A 26266-nucleotide genomic window follows, 5' to 3' on the forward strand; every position below is an offset into this window, starting at 1 on the left:
TTAGGCATGTGCATATATATTTAATAAATTGAGGTTTTTATCTATAGCTTTAAAATAAGACTAATTTATCAATGTGTTAAATAAAAGTGTACATATCATGTTAAATTACTATCTGAATACGCATTAACAGAAAAATTATATTCACTATGCTATATACATATTTGTATTTCTTTATAATTACCATACCAGATATAATGAACTGTTTATGTTATCTTTAACTAAAGTGACCATTTTTTTCCAGACAACAAAGTTAGAGAACAGAAAATTATTTTCTCCATGAGCGTTTACTTCATATTATTTTAATAATTCTGAGACAGAAAGAACCATAAACAAAATTATTCAAAGGCATTTTCAACATTTGTTAATCGACTGCCATTCTAACAGGGACAAAAAGTTTATTTAGTGACTATTTTGTATCTGTTTCTTTCTTTCTTTTTTTTTTAAGGAGGGCACAGCTCACAGTGGCCCATGTGGGGATCGAACCGGCAACCTTGGTGCTACCAGCACCACGCTCTAACCAACTGAGCTAACCGGCCACCCTTGTATCGGTTTCTTATTTATAAACTGTCCAGACTTCCAAGGATTCTTCATTAACTAACTTAAATATTTGGCTACAGTCTTAAAATTAATTAAGAGAAAAGAAGTTTGGATGCAGAAAACAGATTTTGACATATGTGTATATATACATAAAAAGAGTGATTATGCTTCAATCACTTGGACCCTTGAAAATTTTATCCTGCTGTGTGATTACTAAGGTGACACTGGAACCTACATGTTCAAACGATGCCATTGTCCCCCAGGTGGCACCACAACCGCCAAGACTATAGGAAGAAAGAACCACACTGTGTTTATTCAGCGAAAATGACTGGCATCTATAATATATTTTAATGAGAACACTTTCTCACCATCTTTACATAAAAAGGATTTGCACGTGTTAATCTGAAACCACTCTGGCATTAGGACTAGTTGTGTCCTGGTCCACGGGGCTTAGACGCCACCGCACGACTAACTCCCCAGTGCTCTTCAGGCACGTGTGAGCCATGTCCTCCTCTGCTGGAAGTCCTTGCGGCAACCTCAGGGGCTTGATTCTGTGATGCAAGAAAATGCTTTCAGAATTACGCCAGGCAACACATTTGTAAAAACTGCTGAAGTACCAAATGACCAACCTTATCAAATGTTTCACCACTTTCAGTTTGGCATTCACTGAAGGGATGTTCTTGTGAACTTGGGGAGTGTGTGCCTACAAAGAGAAACCGTGGTGGAGATCAATTTCACAAGCGCACATGGTCCCGTGTTGCAGTAGCATGTTCAGGTGAAGACTCAGTGTCTAAATCGAACGTTCAAACACATTCTACTAAATAATACAGCTCAACAACAACAGAAAATTAAATATGTACCTTAAAGTTTTACCAGTGTCAAATTTAAAGCAAATTTAAACAACGCTAAAGATGACTAAAATAGGTGCATACTTTTTCTAATCCAAGCATCTTTATTATATCTTTTTCCCAATATGGACGTCTTTTTGTACTTTTGATCCTGGTAACAATATGCAGTTTATGAGGGTGCTGTGGATCCCCACCATATTTTTCATGATCTGCAGGTGAAGGCTGAAACACCTAGAAAGGAAGAGTCATAAACGGTAATTTTCAACTTACAGTTTCTGTGTACCTCCTTTTTTTCCGTAACCTCCCCCACAAACAACTACACAATACTCTAATTATTAATCTTTCTATAATCCTCAACCTCAAATTGATTAACTCTACGAAAAATATCCCACAGTCAAGCACTTTGTTTTGTTTTGAAGGGCCATGCAGGAGAAACAGGATGATGATAGTTCAGACGCCCACATCCGGGCTGGGCACTGGGCTGCACCCCCGAGCCCCAGTGAAGTCGGGGAACAAACACATAAGTCTAAAATGACAATAAATCTTGAGGATTATAAAAAAGTATGTACAAAGTACCGTGAGAAAACAGGCAAATGCCTAGGAGGAATCAGAAACAGCTCCACAGAGCTGCCATTTGAACAGATTCTCTAAGAATCAAAAGGTTCTAGGAAGCTATCCCACAGAAATACTTTCATAAGTACATAAAATGTAATGAGTAAAAATGTACATTGTAACACTATTTGTAATACTCAAAAACTTAAAGGCCATATCCATGCTTCTCAATAGGCTAAATAAATTACGAGGCATACATTTTACATAAAACTAATAAAAAATCTAAAATATATGATATAACTAAATAAATTATAATGTATCCTACTGGATACAATGTTGCCATTAAAACAAATCAGGTTTACTATCTTTGCAGGCACTAGCATTAGGATGGCCGTAATACATTCTTGGCGGGGGCGGGGGGGTGAACCAACCCAAATTTCCATACTACTATGTGTAGTAGGATCTTGTATTTGCTTCATCTGTACCAAATACAATAAGTGTGCATAATATGATACATTCTATAAGTACTGATTCTAAGAATCAGATACATATCAAGTGTATAAAGGTCTCAAAGACATGGGATCAAGAGTCATATCTCTGGGGAATCGTATCGAAGAAGCACCCAAAAAGAAAAAGATGGTACTTTTATCAGAAGAATATCATTTAAAAGTGATATTGTAGAAAATTATCCACTGAGAGATTTACATCATATGGCTAAAGAAAGAAAGCCACAAGAGACACATTATATGTGAGACAATTCTCATCTTTAAAAACATACAGCAGAAAAGGTCGCGGAAGGTGATGACAGTAATTGTCTCCAAGTGGGTGGGATTAAAGGTGGTTTTGGTTCTTTTTACTTGTTTGTATTTTTCTAGGGATTTTGAAGAGATGTAGGATCAGTAGAATGGTAGCCGACAGAGGAGGGCACAGGTGCACCATTGAAAAGGAGAGAAGATACAGAGAAAGTGTGAAAAGTATGAGATATTTGGGAAAACCAAGTGGTTTGGTGTGACTAACGTAGAAAAAGCATGAAAAGCAATGTAGGGGAAGTTAAACTATGCTCAACTAGGCTGAGCCTTTAGAAGTTTCCAGAAGGGATACAAAGCTGTTGTAAGTTTGAAGCAACATGATCATCCTTCAAAAAGAGATTCAGAAAGAAAACTTTTACAAGAAAACAAAATAAACTGGAGGTGGGTACAAGGAAAGCCAGTTAGGAAGCACTTATGGCCGTAGTTGAAGGAAAGGGGCTGATTTGGGGACTCTGGGCAGTAAAATGGACGGGTTTGTGGAGGGTGAAGAAGCAGGAGGAGTGAAGACTGACTCAGAGGCCTCTAGTGTGCGATGGCAGCATTAACTAATGTAACTTAGGATGAGCACCCCTTTTTGTTGGGTTGATTGGAGGGCAAGTGAGACGAAGAGTTTAATTTTGGACGTGTTTTAGTCGAGTACCCCTGAGTTATCCTTACAACAAGGTCTAGAAACCATTGGAGAATCTAGGAATAAGTTCAGAGATGGGCAGAGGCTGGAGGAACACACCTGAGTCATTTTTATGAAGTTTAAAAGCTTCCACATTTACTACAGCTGGTGATCAAAATCACTGCCTTGCACATTTTAAATAAATGCTAACATTTGTATTTATCCTTTTCTCCCAGAAGGTAACAGACTGAGAAACATGGAAAAATATGAGACAATACAGTGTGGAAAGGACAGCAGCAGAAAGACCGTAACTTGAAAAATAAAAGAGGTTTCTGGTAAATGAACATCAAGCACATTAAAGGTATCAAAACAGTCAATAGTAATATAACACTATTTTATCTTTTACAAACATCAATGGAGAATGGTGGGTGCCAGGGACCGGAGAGAGAATGGGGAGTTACTGTTTAATGGGACAAGTTTCAGTTTTGCAAGATGAAGAGGTCTGCAGATGGATGGTGGCGTAACAATGTGAATATATTTAATACCACTGAATTGTACACTTAAAAATGGGTAAGACCATAAGTTTTAATGTATATGTATTTTACCACAATACAAAAAATTGGAGGGAAAAAAACCCAGACTTTACAAAACTAAACATAGTCTTTACCATACATCCCAGGAATTGCATTCCTAGGTATTTACCTAAGTGAGTAGAAAACTTACTCCACACAGAAACCTGCACACACGTTTCCATAGAGGCTCTATCCCCTACTGCCCAAACCTGGAGGCAACCGAAATGCCCCTCAGTAGGTGATGGATAAACACCCGTGGTACATCTGGATAATGGAATATTATTCGACAATAAAAGAAAATGAGCTGCACAGCCACAAAACTCAGGTTATAAGAATGTAGCTTTCATTATTTCCAGAACCTTGTCTGATTTCTGAGTCCCCAGCCACTTTAATGGAAAACAACTCAATCTTTTCAAATTCATGTTTTTCCTGAATTCTATCCAGAGATTTTATAGCTAATTCATGACTTATCATTCTTTTGATTAAACATACAGTTAACTGAAAGAAAAAGAAAAAGAAATAAGCTATGAAGTAAGACATCAAGGAACCTGAACTTCTTATTGTTACAGTGAACGAAGCCTGTCTGAAAGGGCTACATACTGTGTGATGCCAACTACACAACCTCCTGGAAAAGGTAAAACTATAGAGACAGTGAAGTGATCAGTGGTGCTAGGTGTTGGGGGATGAGTGGGACGGATGAAGGGGGGAGCACAGAGAATTTTTAGGGCCACGACACTATTCTGTATGATACTTCAATGATGGATACAGGACATTATGTATTTGCTAAAACCCATAGCATGTTCAACCAAGAGTGAGCCCTGATGTAAACTATGGGCTTTAGTTTATAATAATGTTCCAATGTTGGTTCACCAATTCTAATCAATTTCTACCAATGCAAGATGTTAATAGGATCACTGTGGGGGGGGGGAAGGAGGAATTGTGAACGCTTCGTACCTTCTGTTCAATTTTTCTATAAACCTAAAACTGCTCTAGGAAATAAAGTTTATTCATTTAAAACAAACAAACAAACAAAAAACAATGGAGGGCTTAGCCAGTTTTCTGAAAGAAAGATATGCACACACAGACCTAGCAGAGAAAACTCAAAAGACCCAAAGTGGCAATCAACAGTCAACACAGAAAGGGAAGCAAACAGCAGCAAAGACAGAGCCTGGGGGCAGGGGAAGAGGATTGTATTCTCAGGACAATGGTGATATGAAAATACAAAATATTAAGAGGAGAAAACCATACACAGGAATAATAAAGATTCTGAGATGATTAAAACCCACTACTTCAAAGGCAAGGGGCACATTTTTACTTTTTAATAAGCACTGACATAAATCCTGTTTTCTAAGCGCTACACTACTACCTATACTCACAAATGATTTAAAATAAAAGTTCTAACATTACAAAAATAACATGTTTTTTTTAAAAATAGTAACTACCCCCCCCCCCCCCCCGCCCAAAACCCTTGTTCTTACTTTATCTGGAATTCTTGACTTGGTAAATTTGTGACGAATCCAATCTGTACAAACGAGAGACTCCACACCTTTTGTCACAGTCTAAAATGTGATATAAAACATTTTTTTTTTTAGAACTCTACCTAGTGCAGAAACCCATACCCATCCATTTTTCAGGTGACAAAAGTCTGTCTCTACCTAACCCGTACTTATCAAATGTTTCTCTCAGCCCCCTACGTGAATGAATACATCTCATCTTACCACTAACAGATTAAAACACAAAAAGCACATAATTATAGACTTCCAGACCAGGGCCTGGCAATATCTTTCTGTAAAGGACCAGACAGTAAATATTTCCAGCTTGGGCTTATACTGTTTCCATTGCCAAGTCTCAACTCTGCTACTGAAGGGCGAAAGCAGCCTAGACAATATGTAAACAAATGGGCATGGCTCTGTGTTCCAATAAAACTTTATTTACAAGAATAGGTGGTAGGCTGAATTCAGCCTGCAGGCCGCAGTTTGCCAACCCCTGCTCTAGACAACTTGCAATAATTCACCTTCAACAATACAATAGAAAAGCTAGCCCAAATGAGTTTCCAGTTTGCTTTCTAGTCCCAACAATGCCATCACTCCTAGTTCCTCTCTCTTGTTCCCTTCCTACAAACAGCCTCCAGTCCTGTTTCTCTCAGTCAGCTGATGAAAAAGGATTCACTGCCAAATCTTCATACGAGGAAACTCCTGTCCGAATGGGCAATATTCATTCCCTTTGTGCCCCCTGTACTCAGAAATGGCAAAAACAACTAGGGAAGAAGCAGTAGGGGTGAGGGAGGGAAAGAAAAAACAAAGGTTTTGACACCCCATAAATACTGGGCTTCTAATCCTGGTTCTGTGCCTACCAGCTGTGAGGAATGAGACACTTAACCTCTCAGACAGTCAGTTTCCTCCTCTACAAAAAGGACATAATACTGACCACACAGGATTAATCTGAGGTTAAGATATGCTTGTAAGGCACCTGACATTATTGTAATCTACAACTAGCAGCAGCTCTGTGTCTTACTCTGGCCCTCCTGAATACGTTAGGGTCCACCCTGCAGTTTCTAAAGGAAGGAAATACATGAAAATACAGGCTATCAATGGTCTCTGGGAGATTGTTTTACTTCTTTCTGTTGTTCTATATTTTTCTATTTTTCTAAAATTGAAAATGTATTCTTTTTGTAATCAAAGGGAAAAAAAAATACCTAAAACTTTAAAAAGATGAAGGCAGATGGAGGGGAATCAATGCTGGCCATTTTTCCATTTTTTAGCAGCAGGTTCTCCAGGAAAAGATCTTATGTGATTCTAACTCTTTAGGGATAAAACAGCAGATAAACCATAAACAAAATTAACCCTCAACATTAAAAAAAGTTAATATATAAAAATGTTAAGTTTAACTTGCTCATAACGTTTTGTTATTAGAAAAGAGAAAGAAAAAGTTTTAAAGAAATAGAAAAAAAAGACAATTCTTGAATACTTACTTGTAGTCTGCCCGGGGGCCTCTGAACTATTGAGCGTAAAATCCCCGCCATGAGTGTGGTAACTGTTCTCTGTAGAGGCTGTGGGTAGGAAATAGATCTGTGGGCCAAATATGCCTTAGAAATGGACAGGTTCCCCCCTCTGTAGTACTAAAAAACTAAACAACAAGATAATGGTAACCTTGATTGAAAGTTAACAGCACAATCTTGGTTATTTTAATACAATAAAGGGAAGAATGACGTTATAGTAAATGTTTTATTCAGAGTTCAGCAAAACCATACGTAGCAATAATACATTAACCATATATATCTCATTTTCACCAAATGAGTTAGAGCTTCAGCTGATTCAACAAAAAAATGGGCAATGGGGGTTACTATCATTAAAAAAAAAAACTTCAACAATGAGGGCAGGTAAAGAATGCCTTGCTTTAGAATCACAAAAAATTAAAGAGCTGAAGGGACCGAAGAAATCCCAACTCCTAAAATTAGAACTGACAACCCTCTTAACTTTATGGAGAAGGAAAATGAATCCCAGAAAGTTCAATCATTTACCCAAAGGCCCGGATGCCAGGATGTATATAGGGTCTGGAACCCTATCCAGGATGTATAGGGTCTGGAACCCAATTCTGTTAATTCCTAGTCCAGGGCATTTTCACTGAATCGTGACACCTTTCTGTTAAAAAGTAAAGCAGAATTCTTTTTTGCTTATTCGTATTTTTAAACTATTCTTAACGAACACGCATTACTTCTATGATATAAAAAAGTAATGTTTATTTAGACACAAAACAATTATAATCTATTATACTGACATACTGAAAACAGAAAGATTAGGTGCATGAACTAACTCCACGTATATTTTGGAGAGGTTACTTAATTTGTGTGTTTCAATTTTTTCTCCAAAGAACAGAAAGAAAATAATACCTATCTTGCAACTGAGTTATTCTAAAAACACCTAAAACAGTACTTGACATAAAGGACGCCCTCAATAAATGGTAGCTTTTACTATTATGTATAAAATTAGTAAATTATTACAAAGCTATAATAAGAACACCCTAAATCACCAAACAGGGTAAATACTATATTTCAGTGTCCACCAGATTTGGGCTCACTCAAGCTCTGCATGTCTTTCCTGTGACGTGGACAAAGCATTGGAGTTGTGGGAATTAATGCAAGATGGACCATAAAAAGAGCCAGACCTCAGAAAAATTCTTGGAGTAGCCAGTTACTAGCTCAGTTGGTTAGAGCGTGGTGCTAATAACACGAAGGTTGCCGGTTCAATCCCCGCATGGGCCACTGTGAGCTGTGTCCTCCTTAAAAAATAAATAAATAAGTAAAATTAAAAAAAAAAAAAAAAAGAAAGAGAGAAAAAGTCTCAGCAACTGGACCAGTCTCTCAAAACTAATTATGGATCAGTTTCAGGAGATTTAACTACAGCATCCTCAGTGGCCTGAAAGCAAGGAATGTGTCTCAATCACTCTCAGCATGTAGCACACTCTCTGATGAACAGTAGGCACCCAGTGTTTGGTGATGAATGTATGAATAAATGGGTTAGATCTCGGGTCTGCTCCACTCAGAATTTAGAGGTATATGAGAATTTCCTAACTGTCATTCAGACATCACACCCCAAACATTACAACACAGAATTAACAAGTTCTATTTCAAATCACCCAGTTTGCCTTGCTGGGTTTTATGTACTTGCATGGAGGCTCACTTAGAAGAGATGCTTAGTCTTCTGGTCCTCCAATCAAATAGGTGATGCTAAATTATTTCTCTACCATACTTCTGCCTCCCAAGTTAAACATTATATACTAACTCTACTCATTTAGCTTCACACTTTGTTAAATCTTTTTCTTACCACATAGAACTCAACAAAAGCCTCCTGATTGGCCTTCCTGCTTCCATTCCACCTTCCCTAAGGCCTTTTCACCATAGCAGCAATCATCTCATTAAGACCTAAATCAAATCAGATCATGTCAACTCCTCCACTCAAAATCTTCCAAAGAATCAGGTTTCTCACTATTGGAGGTTACACATAGCAAGAGGAATGGTAGAATGATCCATGCGATCTAATGATACACAAACAGAGTTGGAACTAAGGTTTAGCTCAGTATAGATACTAACGGACACAGAAATAATTAGACATGGATGTACATGGGTTAGCTCTGCTGGCTGAGAGCACCTAAAAGTGATGTCATCTCAGTAACAATGAGCATACCCAGTGCCCAGATCTCAGTTTGTAACGGAACTCTCTAATAAAAGGAACCAGGGCTCCTCAGAGAAATAGCTGATGATAGGCCTGCAGGAGGGGATAAAGATGAGCGTGGAGCATCTTGGAGTGGTAGAAAGGAACACTCAAAAAGCAAAATGAGGGGGGTGTGTCAAAGGGGCATACTGGCCAAATGAAAGAGCTCCAAATGGCTAAAGCTGGAAGAGTATGAGCAAAAAAATACGTAACAAAATATTGGTTTGTAATCCAAACCATAAAATAACCATGAGTCCAACTGCTATAAATGAGTGAATAAATTAAATTAATGGGAGAGAAGAAACAAATCTCCCCAACAGAATTCCAAATAGTTTATGTAGCTACTCCCCCCACAAAGAGTGGAGCAAACCACTCATGTCCTGGATCTGTGGGCTATGCTTAATAACTTGCTCCTCTCAGATGACAGTATAGAGAGGGTGGAAAAAAACACTACACTAGACAAACGTGACAAGCACTATGTCAGCCAGGTGACCAAGGTTAACATCAACTGTGATAAAAGTCAAGTTGATAGCATGTACCCTTGGTATGATGGAATGAGAATGGCACTTCTCTGTGGTCTTCCTCTCAAAAACCCCTACACCGCTATAAGAGAAAAACGCCAAACAAACTCCAGTTGAGGGACATTGTACAACACACCTGAGCAGTAGCTCCTCAAATACCTGACTGTCTTAAAATTGTCAAGGACATCAAAAACAGGAAAGTTTGAGAAATTGTCATAGTTAAGGGGAGTCTAAGGAGACATGGTGACTTAATGCAGTAATGTAGTATCATGGATGGGATTCTGGAGCAGCAAAAGAACATCAGGTAAAAACTAAGAAAATCTGAACGAAGTATGAATTTCAGTCAATAATGTATCGATATCGGTTCATCAATGATAACAAATGCATCATACTAATGTATGATGTTCATAAAAGGGGAAACTAGGCGTGGGGTATATAGCCTGTTCTTAACCCCCACCTCTAGGACCTCATCTCCAATTACTCTTTTGCTCAATCCTACACCTATTGGCCCCTTTGCTGTTTCTGGAACTTGCCAGGTAGGCAGGCTCCCTTGGACTGGCTGATCACTCTCCTGAAATGCTCCTGATGTTCATTCACATGGTTAATTCCCTTACTTCCTTCCATTTTTGGCTCAAATCTCATCTGCTCAGTGAGGTCTACCCTGATTCCATTATTTAGCATTTTGACCCATAAGACAATTGTCAGCACTTCCAAGCCTTCTTACTCTATTTGATTTTCTTTCAATAGCACTTATCTTCTAACATAAATTAATTAGGTTTGTTGTTTATTGTCTGTCTCCACCCAATAGCATGTTTGTTCCCTAAGGACAAGGATTTTTAAATTTTGTTTCGTTTTGGATTTGTTCTATTTGTTCACTGATGTATCCCAAGCATCTACTTAAAGCAGCACCTGCTATATAGTAGGCACTCAATTTGCTCAATGAATGACGTTTAATTTACAGTCTTCAGAGGACGTCTCAAAAGTTATAAGTTTTAATAAAGCAAAGGTTATTCTTAATAATTAGGCACTTAACTCTTGGACCTTGAAACAATTATACTATCTTCTGTACAATAATTTTTCTCTTGCACAGATGCAAAAATAGGAAAATATATGCATCACATGAGAAGTATGATCCCATTTCCGTTAAAAAAAAAAATGTCTGTGAATGTGTGTGTATACACAGAAAACCTCTGGAAGGTTATCAGGCTACCAGGGCGATTTTTCCTCTTTTTCGCCTCCGTAACTGTCTGATATTTTTTTGTTGCTGTTTTACAGTGACCCTACATGTAATTGTTCTTTAAAAAAAAATTTTTTTTTTCCTTTCCTAAAGAGACAACTATTTAATTCTAAGGGGATGGGGGGGCATTACCGAAAATACAAATCATAAAATTCCCCTTTTGATAAACCAAGATCTCTGAAGGCAAGAAATGTCTCTTCTTTGAACTCCCAATGCCTAACAAGTAGTAGGCAGCCCTCCTAAGTGCCTTTTGGCAAAATAAGCAGAACGAGCAGCTTTGGGTAGGTAGTGACCAAAACACGATTGCAAAATCACGGCTTTTCGTAAAATGGCAAATATTTTAACTAACTCCAGAAGGTTCGCCTTCTAAAATGCAGCAATTTAAAAATTACGCAATTTTGTATCTTTATCAACAAATTAAGTTACGCTGATCTCCAATGGGAAGCCGGAGTTACGAATAAAGCAGATGCACAGAAAATGCTAAAACAAAAGTCGAATTCCTTTTCCCAGGCTGTCCAGCCTAGGAGGCTCGACCCTTGAGCTTCGTGAGTCGTGGCTCAACAAGCCGCGCGTCCCGGAATCCCTCCGACTGGGAAGAAGGGTCACGTCAACTAGTGGGTTTTCGGGAGCCAAAGGGACAGGAAACGGGACGGAGGCCCATCTAGGTTACAGTCAACTCCGAGATTGTTACCGAAACTCAGGAGCGAATAAGGACAATCAATCTGCATCTATACAGGGCTCCCACATATGAACTCCAGGAAAAAAATGCAACTTTCCTCCACACATTCCCCAATATTCTGCAATATTTAGCGACTGCTAAATATTGCTAAGCATGAACTTACCCGTCGACAGGAAGTCAAGCAGAGGAAAAACCACCAAGCGCTACATTCAAACCCTACCGTCACGGTGCGCACAAAGTGCGGCATTTTAGTTCCGGCCGAGTCCCTCCCACCGAAGAGCGATAAAACGAGAGCGCAGGCGTGTCTGGCTTCACGTGATCGCTTCCTGGAACAGCAGACCTGCCCAACTCTAGCTGTGTTGGAGGAAGAGAGGAGTTTCCAGAATCATGTCAAAATTCGGGTTGGGGAGCGATCCCGAGACCGCAGCTGCAGTCACTGTGCTAACGCGGGCGGTGCAGCTGGATTCCGAGTGTCGGTACCAGCAGGCTCTGGTATGTTACCAGGAGGGCATTGACCTGCTCTTGCAGGTTCTAAAAGGTGAGCAATGAGCGGTGGAGGGAGGATTACAGGAAAGGGAGCTGGATCCTATTGTGTCTGGGCCGGAGTGTAGGAGACTCTTATGCACTGCGAGGAAGCACATACAGAAGGTGGCATATTCTACAGGACAAGTGGACTGGTTTCTGTTTAGGTTGACGTCATGAAGAAAAGGGGCTTTCTAATCTAGATTTGTAAGAGACGTAACCAAATGTACACATAAGCCTAGACAGGACGTATGGGTTTGAATGAACTGTAAGAGACAGTTTTAGATTACTTTGGAAAGTTTGAACATGGATGTGGTAAGATTACAATTGTTAGATTTGTTAGGCGGTATTGTATTTTCAAAAACGGTCCTTAATTTTTAGAGATGCAGACCAAAATATTTTGGGAAGAATTGTCATGAAATCTGATGTTAATTGTACTGAAGAAAAAAACGTGGGGCCCACCAGGTGCCTCGGATGGTTGAAGTGCCAGGCACCTGACTCTGAGGTCGCTGGTTCGATTCCCACTTGGGTCAGTGAGCTGTGCCCTCTACAGCTAAGATTGTGAACAACAGCTCTCCCTGGAGCCGGGCTGCCATGAGCGGCCGGAGGTTGGTGTGAGTTGCCCACAGCCATCGTGAGTGGCCCGCAGCCGCGAGAGCTGCCGAGAGCTGCTGTGAATGGCGGTCTGACGACTTGCGACAGACTGCCTAAGCCACTGGAGCAGGGGAGTGCAAGGCTCATAATCCCAGCATGGGCCAGGGAGCTGTGTCCTACACAACTAGACTGAGAAACAACGGCTTGAACTGGAGTTGGGGGGGCAGGCGGAAGAAAGGGGAATAAAAAAAGTTGAAGCAAATGTGGCAAAATGCTAACAATTTTTAAATCTAGATGCTGCGTAATAAGCGTGTTTGTTCATTACACTATTCATCTTACTATTCTGTTTAAATATTTTAATTAAAAGTAAAACAAAATCACATAGCGGTAGAAGAAAAACTTTTTTTCGTAAGAAATGGATGTACTGATATTTGGTGTGAGGCAATGCGTAGTATTGTTGGGGGTGAGGAGTGAGACTTTGTTATGTAATCATTCAGTGTTGAGAACTCCCCAAATAACCCTTAACAGCAGCACAATGCCAGGCACATAGTAGATACCCTGTAATTACGTTTTAAATGGATGAAGACGAGCCTCTGCTCCCCTTACTCTGGAGATCTCAGTCTGGCCAGGGATCTTCCCCTCTGCCTTTTAGCCTGTTTATAATATAAGTGTTACAGAAGCTTTGAGACAGCAGAGGGCTCTCTTCAGTGTTAGATGCTTCTCTCATTTGATGAGGATGATGATGGTCAATCAGAATAATTTACCATTTATAACTGCTGAGTGCCAGACACTGTGCAGCTCACAGTAAACCCATGATCTCATTTCATCCTTACAATTGCCCTGTGATATAGGAGGTGATTGTTATACTAATTTTACAGCATAAAAAAGTAAAGTGTGCTTTCCAGTTCCCCCACAATTGGTAGAGTCACAATTAGAAGCCAAGGCTTTAAGGACTCTAGTGTAATGACTCCCCAGAAGAGAGACGGTGTGCAGTGTTGGTCTGATGGGGACTGCTCAAGTCCTGGCCCGCTAGGAATTTGAAGCAGGGGAATCACAGGAGTTTGGCTGCAGTATGCTCCCCTGATCCTGTAGAGGTTGGTTACAGAGACAGTGACGAGATCTTCCAGGTGAAGGCACAAATGCGGATAATAATTCTAACACAGGGAATATGTGCCAGGAGGGAGCTACAGACAAATGCAGGGAGGATTTACACAGTTAAAAGTCATTTAGGGGTGGAAAGGTGGAGATGGCTTTTGATATAGGGGCTTTGGAGGAATAAGTAGAATTTCAGAAATTAGAAATTCAGCTAAGTGTGCACATTCTGTCTGTGCTATTTTACCAAATAGTTTGTGTTGGTTCAGCCTGTCTAGATGTTGAAAGAGTGAGAAGTGAAGGTAAAAGGTAGATTAGGTCTGAGAATACGCTGTGGATGGTCTTGACTGCTAGGAGGTTTTAACTCCTAGACAAGGAGAAAACATTTATTATAAGTAGTACTTATTACAGTCTAACATACATGTTTTACCGTCTAACATACATGAAGACAACTTATTTTTATCGTTGTCTTTCACTTGAACGATAGGGGAGAACTGTGTCTGTTTTATTAACTGCTGTGTCCCCAGTAACTGGCATGTAGTAAGTTCTCAATAAATATTTCTTGGATAATCAGTGAATATGGCAAGAGTGTAGGAGAGACATTAACCTGAATAGACTGAAGTCAAGCAGACCAGGAATCAAGTTGAGAGGGGATAAAGGGCCTTGAATGAATCAGGAAGGTGACAGCAATATTAGGAAAAGGAGGGGACAGTGTGGATATTGAATTAGTGGCATGGACACATGACCAGGTGAGGGAGTGAAGTTCCAATGGGAATCAAAGATGGCTGGAAAACCGAGGCATGATGTTTGAAGAATGGGTCTGCAGTGTCAAACTCTGCCAGCTGATCATGATGATGATTAAGAAAGCACTACTACTACATTTGTAGAGGATGGGGAAATAGTCATAGGCAGCTGTGAGGTAACCGTGGAATTTAAGAAAAGAGATGTTAAAGTGTGGTTCTAAAGGAAGCCCAGAGTGAGGTGTCTGGAATCACCTAGACGATAATGATATTGACAGCGTTTACTCAGTGTTTACTGCATGCCAGTTTCTTTTGTAATTAATCATCTCCACAACTCTCTTAAGGTACTACTGTGTTTCTCCGAAAATAAGACCTAACTGGAAAATAAGCCCTAGCATGATGTTTTAGGATGACATCCCCTAAATTTAAGCCCTAATGCATCTTTTGGAACAAAAATTAATATAAGACCCGGTCTTATTTTCAGGGAAACATGGTATTACTCTCTCCATGTTACAGGTGATGATACAGAGAGGATGAATAACCGGCCAAGGTCACATCGGCAGAAGTGGCATAGCGAGTTTTGAACTAAAACAGTCTGACTCCAGATACTTTGCTGTTAACCACTATTCATACTACCTCTGTAAAGATACCATACCAAGCTGAATTGTGACAAAAAGACGGGACAGTGCAATGTTTCTGAGTTTAAAGGACCATGTAGTGGAAGCAGTATGAGTTCTCATATTACCTTAGGAGGAAAAACAGGATTCCTCACAAGAGATTTTTAGATTACATATGGCTGTGTTAGGATTTTCTTGTGCGACAGTAGTATAGGCATGAGAAAGTAGAGATCTAAACGATATTAATTTTGGCAGTGGAAGCACTTGAAAGGGAAAGATTTCGGTAATTATATTAATGTCAATAACAAGTTGGAAACAACATCAATGTCCCTGGGTAAGAGAGTGGTTGAATAAACTGTGGTGGGTCCACACAATGGAATACGGTACTGCTGTAAAAAGGAATGAGGAAGATCTTTATAAAGTATATGGAGTGATTTCCAGGATACAGTGTTATACAGGATAAAGAGTAACTATAGTATGCTATCCTTCCTATGAAAAAGATGGTTAAGAAAATATTCATATGTCTACTCATTTGTTCTACTGGAAGAAGGATAAAACCAGAAACTAATGAGGTTTGTGGGGTGAGAGGGAAAAGAAGTAGAAAGAAAGAGGAAGTGGGAATGGAGTAGTAAGATGAGGAGAGAGTGACTCTTCTCTGAGTTTTTCTATTGTAATACATAAGGAAGGGGAAAAGAAACTAGATAACCTAAGTATCTTTGGAAAAATAGTATTTTGACTGTATTCTGAAAGGTTAAAGACAAAATCAGTATACAAGCATTGTGTTTTAGTTGGTAAATATTTTTCTCACAGGACTATGGGTTAGGCATTCTGAAACTACTTTATGTTTAAACTAGACTTGAACAAACCACTAAATATAATGTGGATAATAAAAGAAGTTACCAAAAAAAGGAAAGGAGGAAGGCTAGAATGAACCCTGTGGGATCAAAGTTCTCAGCATGAACTGGTAGTTTTTAATACATATACAGGTGGATAGACACAAGTAAATACAGGCACACCTCATTTTGCTTTATTGCACTTTGCAGATACTGCGTTTTTTACAAGATTCTCTACCAGCAAAAAGATTATGACTCCCTGAAGGCTCAGATGATGGTTAGCATTTTTTAGCAATAAGGTATTTTTTAAATTAAGGTATGTACATTTTTTTTAGACGTAATGCTTTTGCACGCTTAATAGACTACAGCATAGTGTAAGCATACGTTTTATATGCACTGGGAAACCAAAAAATGCATGTGACGCACTTTATTGCAGTAATCTCTTGATTGCAGTGATTTGGAACTGAACGCACAGTATCTCAGAGGTCTGTCTGTATAGATGTATGTGTATATTCGTAAACCTACTTATACTTTCCAGCTGTGTTGACTGAAAGGGTCTAGAAGTAGTGATAGGACTTCCCTAGTAGCAATGAGCACGCTTAGCCCCCAGAATTTGATTTCTTGATACCATTCTCCAATTTAAGGGACCAGGGCACCTTGGGAGAATGGTTGATTCCAGGGCTGGGGCAGGGAAAAACACAAGATGAGTTTAAAACCTTTTGCACGAAAAAATAAGGAAGTCCTCAAAAAATGATGGGGCATGCCGAAAGGACAGAGCAGCCAACAAGAAGGAGCTCTCAAAGCCAAAGCTGATATTTGAGCAAGAAAATGATAGTGTTGGATCACAACCCATAGACTAAAATAAATACCCATGAGCCCATATTGATAAAAATTAATAATTTTATAAATAAATCGATGGGAGAAAAGAAACAGCTCTTCCTTGCAGTAGAATTCCAATTAATAAATAGGATTGAGAACAATAGAAAATCACCATTTGGCAAACTCGGTAGTAATGACTGTTGCAGGCAAGGACCATCGTTGATGGACGCTAACACTTGTGGGTGAGGAGAAACAGGATATCTTCCCACAAGATACTTAATAATAAACAAAGGGCAAAATAGTGACATTACGGGGGAGAAATGTGTGAAGACTGTAACCCAGTGATCAGAATGAACGTCAGCAGTAATAAGACACATCGACATGTTGTACCCACTGAGAAAGGCACAACTGCTGTGATTTTCTTGCCAAAAAAAAAAGCATAACTTCAGTCTAATCATGAGAAAACATCAACAACCTCAAATGAGAGACACACATTCTGCAAAATAACTGACCACTACTATTCCCAAATGTCAAGGGCATAAAAGGCAGCGAGACACTAAGGAACCATTACAAATTGGAGGAGACGAAGGAGGAGACATAACAACTAAATGCTATGTGGGATCCCGGTCAAAAAAATGAACTTTCTTTAGTGGGAAAATTGGGGAAATACAAATGAGGTTTGCAGGTGACTTAATAGTGTTATATCAACATAGATTTTCTAACTCTGATCATTGTAGCAGTTATGTGTTATGTTAATATTAGGGGAATCTGGGTGAGGGGATTCTGTACCATTTCGCAACTTTTCCATAAATATAAAATTAATTCAAAATAAAATGTTTTAAAAAACTGAGAGTTTAAAAATGAAATTATGGAAAATACAAGCAATATCAAAAGGAAGGAAGGAACCAGGAGTGATTTGGTGACCGTTTGGGCTTAGGGGTGTAATAACGAGCCAAGGAAAAGAAGGAGGAGGGACACACGTTAGAATGGGGCTAATTTATTTATTTATTTATTTATTTAATACCTAATCAATTTATTTAGCAATATGCAATAGCAAAAGACAAAAGTATTTAATAGAATGTGCTAATGACAAAGTAAAGGTGAAGACTAAACTATATACATTGATAACAATGTCGTGTCAAAGAAGTATACATACATATAAATTTAAGAGATCTCAACATATGTTTACTATTGATCAAAAGTCATTTGGCTGGGGCCAGCCCAGTGGCGCAGGCGGTTAGAGCTCTGTGCTCCTAACTCTGAAGGCTGCCGGTTCGATTCCCACATGGGCCAGTGGGCTCTCAACTACAAGGTTGCCAGTTCGATTCCTCAAGTCCCGCAAGGGATGGTGGGCTGCGCCCCCTGCAACTAAGATTGAACAGGGCACCTTGAGCTGAGCTGCCGCTGAGCTCCCAGATGGCTCAGTTGGTTGGAGCATGTCCTCTCAATCACAAGGTTGCCAGTTCAACTCCCACAAGGGATGGTGGGCTGCGCCCCCTGCAACTAGCAATGGCAACTGGACCTGGAGCTGAGCTGCGCCCTCCACAACTAAGACTGAAAGGACAATAACTTGACTTGGAAAAAGTCCTGGAAGTACACCAATAAAGTCCTGTTCCCTTTCCCCAATAAAATCTTTAAAGAAAAAATCATTTGGCTAAATATACAAATAACATCAGTAAGGAGTATCCAAAAACAGTAATAAGCTCTATAGGATAGTAACTATTCAAGTAGATGCCAAAAGCTCACCAAACTGGGGGAGAACAGCACTGGAAAAGTCATAAAGCAAAACCTTGCCAAGTCTGTAGCTGAGAAACTCAGGCGTCTCCCACACTGCTTGCTAGTTCCCAAGATGCTGCTGTTATTGGCATTGTTTTGTTGTTAGAAGTCAAGGAGTCTACTGATGCTATAAGCTGCATATAAGTTTTCAAGGTGTTAACAATCTGAAGAATGTTGCTGCTGTTGTCATTGTTGTGTTGTTGTTAGGAGTCGTCTTCTGATGCTGTAAGCTGCAAGCTACGTATAAGTTTTCTAGCTGCTAACAAGTTCTCAAGAAGGCTAACCGTGGGGAACAACACTGGAGAGGTCGGGAACCAGCCAGACCTCACCAGGTCCACGGCTGGGAGTCAGGACATCCCCCGGTGTTGTAAACTGCATGTTGCTGGAAGTCTTCAAAATGTTAGAATGATGAAGAATCACCAGTGACAAAATGACCAAATGATGAAATAATAATAATTACACTGTCAACTGAGGTCTGTCATACATATTTTCTCAGATGTACCTTAGAGCTAAGTTTCTTGTTCCCGCCTCCGCCCCCGGGAATGGCCAATTGCAGGAGGGTCCGGCAGTTACTGATATGAATGTTGCCCATCCGGCCGAAGGGACAGTTCATCCTGATGAGCAATATCTGCTGTTGTTGCTTGGGACCATCAGCCCAAAGACTTCCAAAGCCTGGCAACGTGCCTGTCACGTCGTCCTGATATAACTTAGCTTCTTCTTCACTTCATCTGTTGATGTGGGCGAAACAGACAGAACAAAGAGGGAATTCTCTCATCCCCTGATCAAGAATTTCTTTAACCCTAAGCAAACCATCCCCTCACAACACGGACAGAACAACAAACATCATCCCATATCTCCCCTACTCGAATGAGACCAAGCAGAAAAACCTCATCTCATGTCTCCCCTGCTCTGGAGAATGAGACCAAAGGGAGAATTTACTCAATCCCAGATCACAGCACAGAAGTTACCTCACATACAGGAAAGATAAAAGCTAATAGACAAAAGCTCACATCAATCAATGAAGGCAAATTTTCTTCAACATCTTCCCTATAAGAGGGTAGGGCTTGGGGTAAGACTTTATTGATAATGTATATTCCAAACTATCTTCCATTTTTGGGGTGGCTGGGGAAACTATTGAACATAAACTATAGTGGGGAAATCTGGAAGAGAAGCTGGTTTTGTGGGTTTGCTAACTTTTGATTATGTTAAGATTTCAAACTTGTGGGTGATTAGGACAGAATAGTGCTCAGACTATTGACATGTAATAAGCCACCTTTGTCACTTCACTGGATTTGGTGTCCCTAGCAGTGAGACACAGTGTCAGAGTCCCTACTCCTGAATAAAGCAGCTTCAGATGCTTAGTGCACCAATGAAAGTCCTTCCTGTTCTAGCCAAATTTGAGGCTATTATTTGTGTATTTTAGGACCGAAGCAAACCACGCTAAGAGATAGGAAATGTGTGGAAAACTTGGGAAGCTGGAAATAATGCCTGTACTAAATAGGAAAACTGTTTTGAAATTTAGGAATATATTTTTAATTGTAGGCACCAAAGATGATACAAAGAAATGCAATCTCAGAAAAAAAATTTCGGGCTACATGGATAGAGCAGAAAACATAAAGAAATACTTGGATCAAGAAAAAGAAGGTACAGTGGCTGTTTTAGAGAATGTGCTCATAAACTACTGTGACAAAGCCCATTCACCTAGTGTTTCTCACTGTGCCCTCGGAGCTCTGTGGTCTGGACCGTTTATCCCTGAAGCCTACAGATTTACTCTGCATTTCTGCTCCCCTATGCATAAGCTGTTCTTTTTTGCGGTGGGGGGTGCGGAGGGGAGGGTGGTCAGATACCATCTTGAGCGTCTGATTGATGAAAGCTCTGCATACTGTAGACCTTTGCCTGCCATTTTAAGGAATTCACAGGCCTTGTGAGGCTTACATGTGGACTCCAGTGTCAGTAATACCACAGAGGAATACAGAATGTAAATCTTATATTTAATTTGCATCTCTCTTTATGAATGATCAAAATATTAAACTATCTAAGAAACTCATAGGACTTTTTTGGGGTTTTTGTTGCCGAATCAAAAAAATTCCAGGAATTAAGTTTTCCTAATGATTAAAGATGCAGGAAAGCATGGACCCCTATTTATTAGTTCTCTCATGAGCACCCACTTTACAAAACATATGCGTCTCAATGGCCATGGCTGCCTTTGCCTGAAAGTGCACACTCCTGCTGCCTTTCTGCAGCTACTGCCCTCAAAAGCCAGCGTCTCCAGCCCCGTCTGCTCTTCCCTGCGCTTCTCACTACAGCCCTCTCCCCCTCTCTCCTAGTATTCTATACCAGCCCATTCCGGGGGTGCCCCACTGAGGTCCTCTGTTGAGTGGCAATAAAACTGTGTTTCATTCAACCCCCAAATTGAAATCTACAATGAAATGTCCCTCTAAAACATTGATGAAATATATAGTACCATCAGCTTTGTGGTTTGAACACATTGGGTTCAATTAACCTATGTGACTACCGGCTTGGCCTCAAAACTGATTATAGTAAAATAAGACAGGTCTTATGTTAATTTTTGTTCCAAAAGATGCATTAGAGCTGATTGTCTGGCTAGGTCTGATTTTCAGGGAAACATGGTAGTGGGAACTGAATCCAAATGACTGGTTTTTAAACAAAATTTGAAAGTACAACTGCCATGTATATAAATTGGGAACTATCATTAGGGGGTCATAGTTAAAAAAAAACAAAAACCTTAAAGGTCTTTGATAACTTATTCCATAATTATCATTCTGAATGAACAAAAACATTGGAACTAGCCTACTGATCCTGTGCCCCCCCTCGTCTTTGGCTTGGGTTACTGAAATGTACCATCAATTTCTGCTGAAAACACTCTACATGTTCTAAGGACTTCTAAACTCCATATCATGCTGCATTTAAGTATTCGTTACTCACTTTAGCTACTCAGTTGAAGGACATAAAAAGACTTAAATCTGAAGAGAAGGACCAGACAACCACTGAATTAATTATAGCTGTGGTTGTACTCACGGTGACAGGAATATCAGGTATCTTTACACATACAGTCCTCTCTGGAATAAACTTCCTGGTTTATAGGAATCAGCTCAAGAATTTGTTCCAAGGGATCTCTGGATTTTCCCACTTGCCCGGCCTCCGTAAAAGCCAATATCACTCATGGACTATTTTGCCTTACTTATCTCGCAGTGTGCTGGGTACACAGCCGGCATTCAAAAATGTTTACTAAGTGTAGGAGTTAAAAAAAAATTAACTGTATCGTATCCTGATTAATCACTACATACAAATTTAAGATGTTTAAAAAAGAAAGTGGTCACTGGTTTATTGATGCTTGTGTTTTGTAGATGGAAAATACCACAAGCAGATTAAAATAGAAGAGAATGCCACGGGTTTCAGTTATGAGTCGCTGTTCAAGAATACCTTAATGAAAACAGTTACAGAAGTTTGGATAGAAGATCCTTATATTAGACTTACTCATCAGGTAAGTGAAATGCACAAAAATATGATGAATGTTGTTTTTAAAATGTACCAGTTAGTAGTAAACCCATCCCGTTGTCTTTTCAGCTGTATAACTTTCTTCGATTTTGTGAACTGCTTATAAGAGACCATGTAAAGTAAAAACTATTCATCTGCTCACCTCCCTGGATGAAGTAGGTATCTGAAGGCATTTACCCTTTCTTCATACATTTTATTCAGTTACAGCATGTAGCTTGAGTAAGGAAAACCTGGGTATAATGCTTCATTCGGCTGGAGCTATTTGTTTGGGGCAATTTATCTAACAACGGGCATTATAAAACACCTTCAGAAAATGCTGTGGTTGTATTAATAGTATTTTGTACCTTGCATTTGGCCACTTTGCTAAACTGTCTTATTCAAGTAGGTTGTCAGGTTATTCTCTTGGCTGTTCTAGGAAGCGATCACACTGTCTGCACGATTGACAACTTTGTCTTTTTTCTACTGGTTATTATATCTCTTTTTCTAGATTGATTGCCTTGGCCTTCTTGGGGATCATAGCATGACAGTGGGTGTCTTTCTCTTGATTTTGATCTACATAGGAATGTTTCGAAATAATTCAGATCTCTGGGAGTCATCTGAGAAGAAGGCAGCCCCATCTGAATAACTAGACAGCATTACTAAAATACATTTTAAGAGATGAGATAGAGTTGTGTTATGTTCACGTTAGGAAAAAAAACCCAGTTATTTTGATAAGAACAATTGCTCTTAAACTACTTCATGTTCTTTGGTTGCTTCTTTGAGATAACAAACATTGAAACTAGTATAGAATCTTTCCATTTTGATTCACCTACGATACACATTGCATAGCGTGGGGATAATTTAAAATATTAACAACTGATGCAGAAAATTATATTTTTCCTATTAACAGGGCTGTGGAAAACAACAGCAAATTAGTGGCCTGGGGGAAATAAAAGAGTCACTCGAGAATCATGGAGTGCTGTTAGACTTAGAATACTCTTCTTCATTACATGACCGAGAAATTAGGTTAGTATACTAATATTTTCATTTTTTATGCAGTTGAAAAATACTTATTTCCATTTAAGTTTTATATAATTGCATATAAATATTTAATTTAAATATTAAAATTGTAAATAAAATTCAATTTTAGTATCTTTTCACTCTTGAGGGGAAAAAAAAATCTGGCTTATTTTGTCTTGTATGCAAGTTTCATATTTCCTAATGGAGTAAAATGTACATGTTCTGTGTCGTGAGAAGAGGAAGTACTTTTCTGTCTATTCAACTCTACATATTGTATCATGGTATTGGGAGAATTTCCCTTTCTGGTGATACTGATATTTTTTTAACTTTACTTCTTGTGGTTTATAGAATATTCTAGTAGGCGTGACAGTATGCTGTGTCTATAAGGAAACAGTATGTGCAGTTATTTTCATGATATGTTCCTTCTGTTTAGCACAGTGGCTTCCATATGTTTATAGCAGCTGCACCCTCCATTGTAATGAAAACTTAAGCACAACCTAAATGCAAAACAGATGAAAATGCAGCCTCTGTGTTGAAGCACAGGTCAGCATTGAGAGCTCTTCAGCTCTAGGTGGGAGAACAGCACCCCAGTCTGCCTGAGTACACTTTGAAACCACTTATTAGCAGAACAGGAAAGTTTGTTGTATCAGCAAGCTGAAATGCAAGAGTAAGCCTTAATGTAATTGTTAAACTCTTTATCAGCTAATCAAATCAACTGATGCTTTCTGTGGACATGTTGTTTCCTTGTTGACACAGCCCATGAGTCACCCCAGGTTTGGTTCAACTCATGCCACTGGAGGAAATGATTTTCTCTGTTAGGGGAGATTTGCTGACACTTTTTACCCTCCAGCTTTGATAATTGTCTAATGTAAATGAAATATAATATGATATATTAATTTCAATAGGTTCAACAATGGATGGATGATTAAAATTGGAAGGGGACTGGATTACTTTAAGAAACCACAGGTAGGATATAGCCTTATGAGTGGGTAGCATTCTTTTTGTATTGTTTTGATAACATGGCCTTGGCCCTTTTTGTTAAAGAAACTCTTTTCTTCTCTTCTTAGGGTCGTTTTTCCCTTGGATATTGTGATTTTGATTTAAGACCATGCCATGAAACAACAGTGGACATTTTTCATAACAAGCACACCAAAAAAATATGATGGGTAGCAGCTTAATTTACAGTGTATATTTCTATTTTAAGTGAATGTTGGATTTTTTTTACTTTGAACACATCATTCCTATGTGTTCAATATATGATATGTATGATATTTCTATAATATATGAATTTAACAATAAATATATATATTTCTACTAATTTATGGATCCATTGTACAGTTGTGTGACCAGTAATAAATATTTTTGTAAATATTCAGTAGATTTACAGTGTTTCAAGTCATATATGGTTAATTTAAACATTTTACCAACTTTTCTCTTATTTGGTTGTTGAAGAATGAACCAGCAAATAATGAGCCCCTTATAAAGATGAATTGGATGTTAATATTGTCCCTGGGAATTTGGAATCCAGGAGGAAAAAATCGTGGATCAGAGCACTCTTAAGAGACACATGGGCTTGCACATCTGATAACCAGAAAAAAAGTACAGTGTTAATTTTGTTACCATTAAGTGTCTTTGGCAGACATTCACCAACATTCAGTTACCCAGTATTACCTAACTCCAAAAAGGCAAATCAACCTATTTAGTTATCCAGACGCATTTTGTTGCTTTCAACCTTGGCTGGCACATTTGTAAAACTTTGCAGTTTAGAATCAACTCTTCTTGGTAAGCTCATCCATCCAGATTCCAGTTGACTAGATGAGGAAAAGATTATGTTTCATGGAGATAGACTGGGAGAGGGGATAGAGGTAGAGGCAGTGGGTAGTCCATCAATAAGCTAAACCAGAGTGCATAGAGGGAAACAAGCACTGCAGTTGGAGAGTGCGTGCGTGTGTGTGTGAGTGTGTGTGTGTGTGTATTTATATCTGGAGAAGACTGGAGATTAAATTCAAGATTAAATAGTGTGGAAGACCAAAGCCAGGTGGAAGGAAGCCATGGGAATAGGTTGGCAGTGTAGTCCTGGGTGGCCTTGGACGCCAGGTTTGTTTTGCCTTTGCGGGCCAGCAGGTATGTGATTGAGTTGGCATTAAAGACCAAAGATGGCTTACGGAAAAGTTCCTGTTTTCCTTTGATGTTTTCAGTTAAAAGTGCTGATAAGGCTGAACCTGCAAATAGTCAAACCAGTCTTGCCAAGCTTTGTAATATGGAAATGAAGGTTCTCACGAGAACACTTGGACAAGTATTGGACCTGATCAAAAGTTACTTTCTGTAGAGTATCCTCACATATTTTGCCAGGTACCCATCATAATGTGGAGGGTTTCATTTCCGAGGAGAACACGTTAGACCTCCTTACTTTCATCTTAAAATACCAACTCTGATTTCTGGAGTGTATGGGTCTGCCACTAGAGAATCAGCAGTCCACAATCCTGTGAAAGTAACTTTTATTCAACTGTCATAGACATCCTGCCTAAGAGACAACGATATTTAAGGAAGAGAGTCTATAGACATACTATCCATTACTCTAAGTATTTGAAGTTCTATCCCCAGATCCAGTAAGACCATCAGAAGGCTGTCAGATGCAAGTTTTTCTAATAAACATATCAAGAAATGTGCAAGAACTATATGAAAAAACAATAAGCTTATGGAAGGATGTAAAAAAAAAAAAAAAAAAAAAAAAAAAGAAAACTAAAGTTAACTGGAAAGGCAAATTATATTCCTGAATGGGAATGCTTAGTAAGATGTCAGTTCTACCTAAATGAATTTATACATTAAATGACAAAAGAGACTAACATTAGGAGACTTGCTTGACTAGCTATAAAGTCATAAATCTATGATACATATTTTTAAATGTCTGGGCGTAAGAATGGACAAGTAAATCAATAGGATAGAGGAAGGAGTCTGGAAGCACATCTGAGAAAGTGAATGTGTATATGAGTACTTAATAAACAACAAAGGTGTCTTTAAAAATTAGTGGGCAGGGGCCCGGCCCAGTGGCTCAGGCGGTTAGTGCTCCATGCTCCTAAATCCGAAGGCTGCCGGTTCGATTCCCACATGGGCCAGTGGGCTCTCAACTACAAGGCTGCCAGTTCAATTCCTCGAGTCCCGCAAGGGATGGTGGGCAGCGCC

The 26266-nt window shown here is 39.2% G+C and overlaps 2 protein-coding genes across 4 annotated transcripts; one reads left to right on the plus strand and one right to left on the minus strand.

Annotated features, from left to right (window-relative positions):
• Positions 1–283: 283 nt before the first annotated feature.
• Positions 284–11843, minus strand: MRPL30 (mitochondrial ribosomal protein L30). Of its 3 annotated transcripts, none has more exons than XM_033125589.1 (6): positions 11736–11843; positions 6897–6974; positions 5404–5484; positions 1470–1616; positions 1167–1240; positions 284–1088 (listed from the first exon to the last, which is right to left on the minus strand). In XM_033125589.1, the coding sequence occupies exons 1-6, from the start codon at positions 11817–11819 to the stop codon at positions 935–937; spliced, it is 618 nt and encodes a 205-aa protein (XP_032981480.1). In that variant the 5' UTR covers positions 11820–11843; the 3' UTR covers positions 284–934. The 3 variants fall into 3 exon arrangements, with proteins under 3 accessions (XP_032981480.1, XP_032981482.1, XP_032981481.1); XM_033125591.1 differs by lacking the exon at positions 11736–11843 and adding an exon at positions 11298–11507; XM_033125590.1 differs by lacking the exon at positions 11736–11843 and adding an exon at positions 7446–7450.
• MITD1 (microtubule interacting and trafficking domain containing 1) lies at positions 11841–24369 on the plus strand. Its single transcript, XM_033125592.1, is given in 8 exon segments — positions 11841–12110; positions 20108–20209; positions 21934–22070; positions 22154–22184; positions 22187–22239; positions 22974–23089; positions 23989–24049; positions 24151–24369. Coding segments are annotated over 8 exon segments (747 nt in total). The 5' UTR covers positions 11841–11959; the 3' UTR covers positions 24247–24369.
• The last annotated feature ends 1897 nt before the right edge of the window (positions 24370–26266 follow it).

This window comes from Rhinolophus ferrumequinum, chromosome 13 (assembly GCF_004115265.2).
Source record: "Rhinolophus ferrumequinum isolate MPI-CBG mRhiFer1 chromosome 13, mRhiFer1_v1.p, whole genome shotgun sequence".
Taxonomy (NCBI): Eukaryota; Metazoa; Chordata; class Mammalia; order Chiroptera; family Rhinolophidae; genus Rhinolophus; species Rhinolophus ferrumequinum.

Excerpts from the sequence above, each read along its gene's own strand:
- MRPL30 (XM_033125589.1), bottom strand. The coding sequence starts at position 11,819 with ATGCCGCACTTTGTGCGCACCGTGACGGTAGGGTTTGAATGTAGCGCT. Across the intron at positions 1,241-1,469 it reads AGATGCTTGGATTAGAAAAA|GCACACACTCCCCAAGTTCA; the intron begins GTATGCACCTAT and ends TTCTCTTTGTAG. Across the intron at positions 1,089-1,166 it reads GTGGTGAAACATTTGATAAG|AATCAAGCCCCTGAGGTTGC; the intron begins GTTGGTCATTTG and ends CTTGCATCACAG.